Below are 8,361 nucleotides of genomic sequence, written 5' to 3' on the forward strand. Positions count from 1 at the left end.
CCAACTACTAATTGGTTGTATTCTAATCAATATTTTCTGATTGGACAAGACTATGTTCCTACTCGGTTACTTTGGGATCCAACCCACGGATGGTATTTTGGGTTAACATGGTTCCAATGGGATTGAACAAGGTTTGACCATTTTGGCTCACCCCTAGCGACCACATAATTTACGAAGAAAGTTGTAATGTTGGTGTAACCATTTGATGGAGTATGCCTCATAATGTGTTTATTCTCAATGATCGGCTTGGAGTCAAGATTCTTAGATTTTCTTAAATAATTCTTGTTTGATAAATAAATTGAGTTAGATTGATAATATATATGATAAAGATGATTGAAAGATTAAAAAGAGAGTAAGAACAGACCATGTAATCTCGATTAAAATGGGGTAACAAAAGATTGATTACCATGTCATTCATGTCTCTACGAATGTAGAGTCATCATTATTTCACATAAATGATCATCATCGTTATTTCACATAAATGATCATGTCCACGTGTAATTTGGAAAACAACATCATCAACATCAACTTACCCTTGAAATCTAATCGGGAAAAAGGATACATGGTTATTATTTTATTTTTTTTCTTTTTTGGAGATTTGACAGTTGGATAATTTTATATTTCTTAGAAATAAAACAATGATAAAGGACATGTGACACACATTTATTGTTTTGGTGCTACTCTAGATTACCTTTTTAACTTGAATTCCCATATTGCCGTTACATGACAAAATCTTACATTAATGATACATTAGTGAAATATGCAACTTCGATAACATGTGCGGAAAATAATACACACATAGTGTCACATGTACGTACCATTTTCAAATAAATTTAACATAGAATGAAAGCAACGATACATTGATAAGGAAACTAAACTGCAATGTGATCATTAAGTTGTTCATAGCCACATCACAGTCAGTAAACTGTTAATATGAAAAGCAATAAATTAATAATATATAGGTTTTCCTCAAAAATAAAGAAATAAGATCTCAATCAGAATATGTGAAACAAGGGCTAATACTGTTAAATAAACTAAATGCCTAAATCAAAACACTAACATATTTTTTTATAAACGATAAATTTAATCTACTCTTAAATTACTCATATTTTTTTGAAACAACAAATTTAAACTATTCATAAATTACTTATAAGACCTTAACAATGAAGAACAAATACCATTAGACTGGAAGCTCTTTATACAACACATTTTTATGGTTGGACATATGGTTGTTCTCCCAATTAGATAGGTTATATTCTCAAACACGGAAAATAACTATAGAAATTATGCCATAATGTTGGACTTCATTTTATCTATCCAAAGGTGATAAATAAACAAGTCAAAAAAAAATTATTATTGGGTCATGTCGCAAATAATATCAGCTAATGCAAGTTCTAACACCAAATATCAAACATAATTATTATTTTTTTGCCAGGGTCTTATAATAGTTAACAATCAATTTTCATATTTTGAAAACAATGTATAAATATATAATGATTAATATTATAATACGTATATAACTATTTGCTTTTATTAAAAGACAACACAAAACTATATGATTTTAGTAAATGTCGTCGGATTCTTGTCAACATCATTTATCAAAGATAAATGATGTTGTTGCTTGGTATAAGAAAGCTAAGACTAATAAGTGTGGACAACTAGTTAAAGTGTGTTATCACATCTAAAAATTACCACCTCACATGTCATGTTATTGTGGTTTTATAATACCAAATAGAGGAAATTGACAACTAGTTATAACATCTTTTAACTTTCCATGTCATCATTTCTTTTTTTATTTTATTTTTTTCGATTTAATTTTTATTTTTAAACAAAATTAATTAATTAAAACATCTTATTTAAATAAAACATATTTTTTTAATTAAACATAGATTTTAAAAAACATTACGAAAACATAATATTTAAAAAAAATTACATTTTGCTCTTAATTTATTCATTTTCATTTCCATCGTACATAAAATCAACCAAATTCTCTCGAAGTTGTCTATGTTTTCGTGCGTCTTGAATATCTACGACTCTATGTAAATATTTCGTTGTCTCGGGTTGAAATTACATATGTCTGGGCTCCAAAGCCGAATACTCCGCAATGTTCCGTTCTTTATCTTCAACCACCATGTTATGCATTATGATACATGCATACATAATATCTTGTAGAACTTCTAACTAATATGGTCGTGTTGCATGTTCAACTATGTGTCATTTCGACTTCAGAACTCCAAAAGCACGTTTCACATCCTTACGTGCTCCTTTTTGTTTTCTCTTGAACAATTTTTCTCTTGATGTTACTGGGTGTCGAAACGACTTCACGAATGTGGAATATGCTGGATATATTTCATCCGTAAGGTAATACCCAAACTTATACTCATTTACATTCACTGTGAAAGGAGCATCTGGTGCCTTTCTTGACGAAATATCGTCGAATATTGGTGACTGATCAAGAACGTTCACGTCGTTATTCGAACCGCAACCCCGAAAAAAGCATGTCAAAACCATAAATGTTGGGACGCAACGGCCTCCAATACCAACAAAGGTGTTCCATGCTGACCACTTGCGTATTGGCCTTTCCACGCCACGGGACAATTTCTCCGGTCCCAATGTGTGCAATCAATGCTTCCTAGCATACCCGGAAAGTCATGTCTTTCTTTATGCGTCGCATATAGTTGTTGTATATCATTCAACGAAGGTTTGCGCAAATAAACGTCACCGAAGGTTTCGACAACACCCCTCACCAATCTATACAAACTTTCTCTTGCAGTTCTCTTAGACATTCTCATATAATCGTCAATCGAATGAGGCGACTCTCTCATTTCCATAAGCTTAATTGCAGCAACACATTTCTGCAACCCTGTGAATCCTCGCTTACGTCTAGCATCTCTCGTTTGGAAAAATTCATACATAAACGTATATTTAATATGTAAAAGCTATATTTGAAAAAAAAAACAATCTACGTAAATAATGTAAAAGCTATATTTGAAAGAAACAATACCTGTTTTCCAAGGCGTTGGCTATCCGAACAAAAACATTTTTCCGCAAACGAAACCTTCTTTTGAAATCGCGTAGCTGGTAGACACAATCATCTGCAAAATAATCATGAACTAAACGTCTGTGCCCTTCTTCGCGATCTCTATTTAACGTTGCATGCCTGGTTAATATAGGAGCTGGATTTGGTTGTAGTAGCACGTTCGTGCAATACTCGTACATCATAGAGACAAACATATCATCGTCATCACTATCATCGAACAGATTCATATTTTTTTGAAATGTTTTGAAAGTATATGATTTTTTTTAAATATTACCATTTGTCAACTATAAAGTGAATAAATTGAAAAAATGGAAACGCGTAATCGTCCGTTGCAACCACAACGAAGCACCACATAACGACCCGGGGGGTCCCCCCTTGGTAACGTCATGGAGGTAGTGCCACCTAGGCAATAACACCCATCGACGGGCCCGTACCGAGTAGTCTAAAAAAAAGACTTTTAATATTGAAAATTGGCTTTGAGACGATGATAATATTTTAAAATTGAGAAATTATGATTAAAATAACAATGAGATGAGAATGTATTTTTGTCTTGTAGTAAAACATATGAAATAAAATCTGAAATTTTTGTTTTTAGACAAAGAATGATCGATTTCCTTACCATAGTAATCTAAAAAGTTCCTATTCCTTTGATTTTGTCAATCAAAAACATAATTTTTATTAGAATTTACATTCAAACTCCTTAATATTTGCTAATTGCTACTTTAATTTATGCTAAAACACTAATTTTTTTTTTCCTTTTTCTCTCTGGCACTTTATTGTTATCCAAACAACTCAAGTATAGCATGACTTGTTTTTCTTTTATACAAATAGATATTCACATCAACCATTTTTATATACAATATGAATTTTAATATTACATTAACTCTCTTTTGACATGTGTATTTTTTTTTGAACTGTGGAGTAAAATATATAAAAAACGCCGAGTAAGAAGCTAGAGAAAAGTTACAAGGAAGCTACACTCAATTGTGGATTACAAAGCTAACAATCTCACAACAATTTGCACTTTTTACGCCTATTACAAGCCCAAAATAAAGGAAGAAACTATGTCTATCAAAAATAATTTCTCCGTTCCAAAAATAGTCTTTATTCAGGAAATTCCAAAGAACCCAAAAAGATGACATAATAATCGCTTCAAACGTCTGTTTAGAAATTGTAGGTAATGAAGACGACTCTGTCCAAGATAACAAAGTATCAACCGACCGAACCTAAGGCAATGAAACTTGCCACCAAAGAGCCACTCGGGACCAAATCGATGCGATTAAAGTGCAATTAGCAAAAATATGACTAGAAGAATCCCCAAATTTGTAAACAAACAAAGCAAAGCATGAACTCCAAAGCAATTCATTTATCCCGCAAATTCAAACGAGTTGGAGACCTATCCATCACAATCCTACAAATAAGGACATTCACTTTAATAGGAATAAAACTATTCCATCCGGTATTATTCACATATAACTTGTGAGGAACAAGACATTCACTTTAATAGGAACTAGACTTATTCCATCTTGACATGTGTATTATTTACATATAAATAACTTATATATCCAATTTTTATTTATCGCTTGTAGGTTATTCACATGAGGTGGTATAAAAGTTACATATGTTAGTTACATTTGAATAACCCCATTGTTGTAATACTAATGCGATACAAATGTTATTGATATTAAAAAGAAAACATATTATATATATATATATATATATATATATATATATATATATATATATATATATATATATATATATATATATATATATATATATATATATATATATATGAATGTTGATTTTTTTCCTAGATAAATTAAGTGGAAGTTTTAATTGGTACCTATATTAAAATTGCATTATGTTTCTTTTTCATAATTAAATCATGTTATTGTCATCATTATTTTAGTCAATTTAGTTTTTTGTAATCTAATGGTTTTAGATTACATGGGAACGTATGTCATTGTTTCACTTATTCTTCTTCTAACTTATCAATGAGAATGACAAATTTTATCTCGTTATCAAGTTCCAGTTTCTTGTTACTTTCAATTCTCCTCAAATTCAGTTCTCAATTTATGCAATATGCAAGTCAACTGTAGATGGATGGTCATTTTCGACGATATTTTCATTCTGACCCTCTCGCTTCTTTTGACCCAGTTTGATTTGGTTAAGCATTTAAAACAAGAAAAACACTAATAATTAAAATATGAAGCTTTAGTTTAGTCAAAGATATTATAACTTATAAACTAAACACTTAGTGCATTATTGTTGTTGCTTCCAGGAAGTTATTTGCAGACAATTTATGATAAAAAAAATATTAAAAAAACAAAAAAATAAGATTAGAAAGGGACTTTTAAATTCTGTATCCCTAGTATTGGCAGGCTGTAACCATTATCATGCTGTCATCCAAAGATCCTAATGTTTTCCTAATCTTTTTTAATCCATATCATAAACGCAATGCTTCAAATATTTAATTACAACAAACATATCTTTAAATAATTCAAGCCCCAAAAAAAGTAAACTGATCTTTTGGACATATTCATATGAACCCAGTCGGTGCAAATAGTTAATGATGATTATATAAAATACAAAATTTTAGATACTTCTCATTCATTAACTATGTTTATTCCAAAACATGTGTGTACTAGCGTTTATGCATAAGGTACATATGTTTTATGCAGCAAGGAGACGCTTCTCTTCCTCCTCAAGTCTTTTTAACCATCTGAATCCAAGATCACTTCCTAATCTTGCAGCATTTTCAAATTGTTCTCTTGCCAATTGGATTGGATTAGCTTCCCCTGTTTTCTTCCTTAGTTTCCTCCCGTTTTTTATTAGATTAAACTTTGTTAGAGATGTAGGAACTTCATAGCCTGTTCACACACAAAAAAAAAAAAAAAAAAAAAAAAAAAAACATATGAATTAGCATAAACAATAATGGAAAGAAAACAGAAACTCTAAAAGGGGGATACCTCTAAGAAGAAGGGATCCATATGCAATTGCTGCCCCAGCATGATCCTACACATATGTAAAAAAAAAAAATTATAGTTTGACTTTTGAGGTAAATATGGATACATTTTAATTACCTCAGTAGAAATAGTAAAGTAGATTGGTATGACTTATGAGTTGTTATATTATTATATACCTTCTCTGAAGCTCTATGAAAACACCATATTGCTGAGGCAACATCTTTCTTAACACAGTCACCTGTTAAATAGACAGCTCCCAGAAGGTATAGAGCATCCGGTTGCAACTACAACATTTTTACACATCAAACCCGATTAAGTTCTAAACAAAAATATATTTTTAAAAATTAAAAACAAAATTGTTTGGTAATTAATAATTATGTCTTTAGTGACATACCTGGTCTGCTGCCTTCTCCAAATAATAAAAAGCTTCTTGATCCGTGTCAACACCTTCATTCTGTTTATAAATTAGTTTATGGTAAAAATTTTAAGTTAATTAAAAGAAGATAACTATTAAAAAAAAAAAAAAAAGAACCTCGATTCTTAAATTACGACCCAATTCATACTGAGCATCTGCATCACCCATATTTGCAGCTTCGACCAATAAAGCAGCTCCTCTGTTGCAAAATCAAGAAATTATTATTTTATATTTATATAGGGAGATAATTTAAAGTGGTTACTTACATGGCTTTACATTGGCCAGGGACATGGTATTTAAGGTGCAATCTGGATAACCAATATCTGGCATGAGTGTTTGAGTTATCAACTTCTAGAGCCATTTCAAAGTTATCTTTTGCAGTGTTAAGGTGAGGAATGAGTCGTTTATCTCTGGGCTCACAATAATCAATCACTCTATCAACCTCCTTAAGTGCATTCCACCCTTTTGCAATGTACTCCATTGCCATCTTGTTTCTACTGTGGAGTCCTCGCTGCATTTTGCATAAGGGCATTTTAGACATTATTATATCAATGGTGATGGTGAAACAGTATTATTAATTTATATGTCAGAGTCAAATACTCAAATTGTTGCATTGTTTTGGGGTATGGAGAGTGTGTAGTAGTTAGTACCTGTTGAATGAATTGCACATGATTGAGAACGTTTTGTGTAGAACGAGCTCTCAAAACCAATGACTTCAGCATTTTCACAGATCCTGAAACCAATAAAGATGGTGCTGATAGGATTGAGAATGTGTATGGGAAATCAATTCTTTAAGCTAGATAAGTTGTTAGAGGCATTTCTACAAACAGGTGGTGTGCACCATGAAAAACATGGGGAACTAATCTTGGTAGCGTGGATACTAAGTACTAATTCGCTTGAACTAATAAGTATTCATGTCTAAGTATCGGAAATCAATCATTTAAGCTAGATAGGTTGTTACAGGCATTTCTACAAACAGGTGGTGTGCACCATGAAAAACGTGGGGAACTAATCTTGGTAGCGTGGATACTGAGAACTAATTCGGTTGATCTAATAAGTATTCAAGTCTAAGTATCGGAAACCAATCCTTTAAGCTAGATAAGTTCTATTCCTTGGGCGAGCGAACGATAAGCTGTTAGAGGCATTTTTACAAACACATGGTGTGCACCATGAAAAGCTTAGAGAATTAATATTGATAACGTGAATAACGAGTACCAAGTCCATAAAATGAAAGAAAACCATCAAAAACAAGGAGGACTATCATACGAATTTGGAGACAGAGATCGTATGAACTGCAAACCGATAACGAGAAGCTCGGTACCTTCTGGGTAACTGAAACAAGTCTTTACACCTTCCTAGTCATGAAGACAATGAAATTAAACGAACCCAAAATAAGCACAAGGGGTCTAAATTAAAATTAGCGAAAATGTCTAGATGTTAGAAGCCTGGTTCGTAAATTTCATAAAAATATATTTTATGTTGGTCATGTTTTCATTTATGGTTTTGATTCATCAAATCATCATTATAAAAATAAGGTATTTTGATTTTTATATTTTCAACTTATAACTAAAATGAATATCATAATGAAATTAGAAACATAAAATTAAAAATCTAACTTTTAAGTGGATGAATATAAATACAATATATTTTACATTATTTAAACTAACAGCCATATTATCAGATGTTTTCTTTCTTCATTGAGATTAAGCATTCAAGTTTTATTAATGACACTCGTGACATATTTCTTCCCAAACCTGTCACATGAACTATCCCTCTTGAACTATAGTTACCATACACAGTTTTTTATTTAATTAATGGGCTATCAAATCATATATATTATTTATTAGGGGTTTTTTTTATGTACCCCAAAATTATTATTTCTATCTTTTTGTCTTTTTGTCTTTTTTATTGTTTTTATTTAATGTTTTTTGTTTTTA

General features: G+C 31.1%; 2 protein-coding genes across 3 annotated transcripts; both read right to left on the reverse strand.

The window, feature by feature from the left end:
- Positions 1 to 2,214: 2,214 nt before the first annotated feature.
- On the reverse strand, positions 2,215 to 3,267 carry LOC145089885 (uncharacterized). Its single transcript, XM_079028271.1, has 3 exons — positions 3,040 to 3,267; positions 2,541 to 2,939; positions 2,215 to 2,448 (listed from the first exon to the last, which is right to left on the reverse strand). Exons 1-3 carry the CDS (start codon positions 3,265 to 3,267, stop codon positions 2,215 to 2,217), a joined length of 861 nt encoding a protein of 286 aa, XP_078884397.1.
- Positions 3,268 to 5,533: 2,266 nt separating this feature from the next.
- LOC145087867 (binding protein) lies at positions 5,534 to 7,908 on the reverse strand. Of its 2 annotated transcripts, none has more exons than XM_079025965.1 (8): positions 7,746 to 7,908; positions 7,075 to 7,157; positions 6,691 to 6,935; positions 6,542 to 6,623; positions 6,404 to 6,463; positions 6,186 to 6,293; positions 6,013 to 6,058; positions 5,534 to 5,913 (listed from the first exon to the last, which is right to left on the reverse strand). In XM_079025965.1, the coding sequence occupies exons 2-8, from the start codon at positions 7,144 to 7,146 to the stop codon at positions 5,717 to 5,719; spliced, it is 810 nt and encodes a 269-aa protein (XP_078882091.1). In that variant the 5' UTR covers positions 7,147 to 7,157; positions 7,746 to 7,908; the 3' UTR covers positions 5,534 to 5,716. The 2 variants fall into 2 exon arrangements, with proteins under 2 accessions (XP_078882091.1, XP_078882090.1); XM_079025964.1 differs by having other exon boundaries at positions 7,691 to 7,908.
- Between the last annotated feature and the right edge of the window lie 453 nt (positions 7,909 to 8,361).

Source organism: Lactuca serriola, chromosome 2, assembly GCF_051521515.1.
Source record: "Lactuca serriola cultivar US96UC23 chromosome 2, Lser_US96UC23_V15, whole genome shotgun sequence".
In the NCBI taxonomy this organism is placed as follows: domain Eukaryota; kingdom Viridiplantae; phylum Streptophyta; class Magnoliopsida; order Asterales; family Asteraceae; genus Lactuca; species Lactuca serriola.

What these genes read in the sequence shown, in the direction of transcription:
- LOC145087867 (XM_079025965.1), bottom strand. Translation starts at nt 7,146, where the DNA reads ATGCTGAAGTCATTGGTTTTGAGAGCTCGTTCTACACAAAACGTTCTC. An exon ending in TTCATAGAGCTTCAGAGAAG is followed by an intron (nt 6,059 to 6,185) that starts GTATATAATAAT and finishes ACATATGTGTAG; the next exon opens with GATCATGCTGGGGCAGCAAT. An exon ending in TGGATCCCTTCTTCTTAGAG is followed by an intron (nt 5,914 to 6,012) that starts GTATCCCCCTTT and finishes GTGTGTGAACAG; the next exon opens with GCTATGAAGTTCCTACATCT.
- LOC145089885 (XM_079028271.1), bottom strand. Translation starts at nt 3,267, where the DNA reads ATGAATCTGTTCGATGATAGTGATGACGATGATATGTTTGTCTCTATG. An exon ending in GGTTTCGTTTGCGGAAAAAT is followed by an intron (nt 2,940 to 3,039) that starts GTTTTTGTTCGG and finishes TTTCAAATATAG; the next exon opens with CTTTTACATATTAAATATAC. An exon ending in AGCATGGAACACCTTTGTTG is followed by an intron (nt 2,449 to 2,540) that starts GTATTGGAGGCC and finishes GTTCTTGATCAG; the next exon opens with TCACCAATATTCGACGATAT.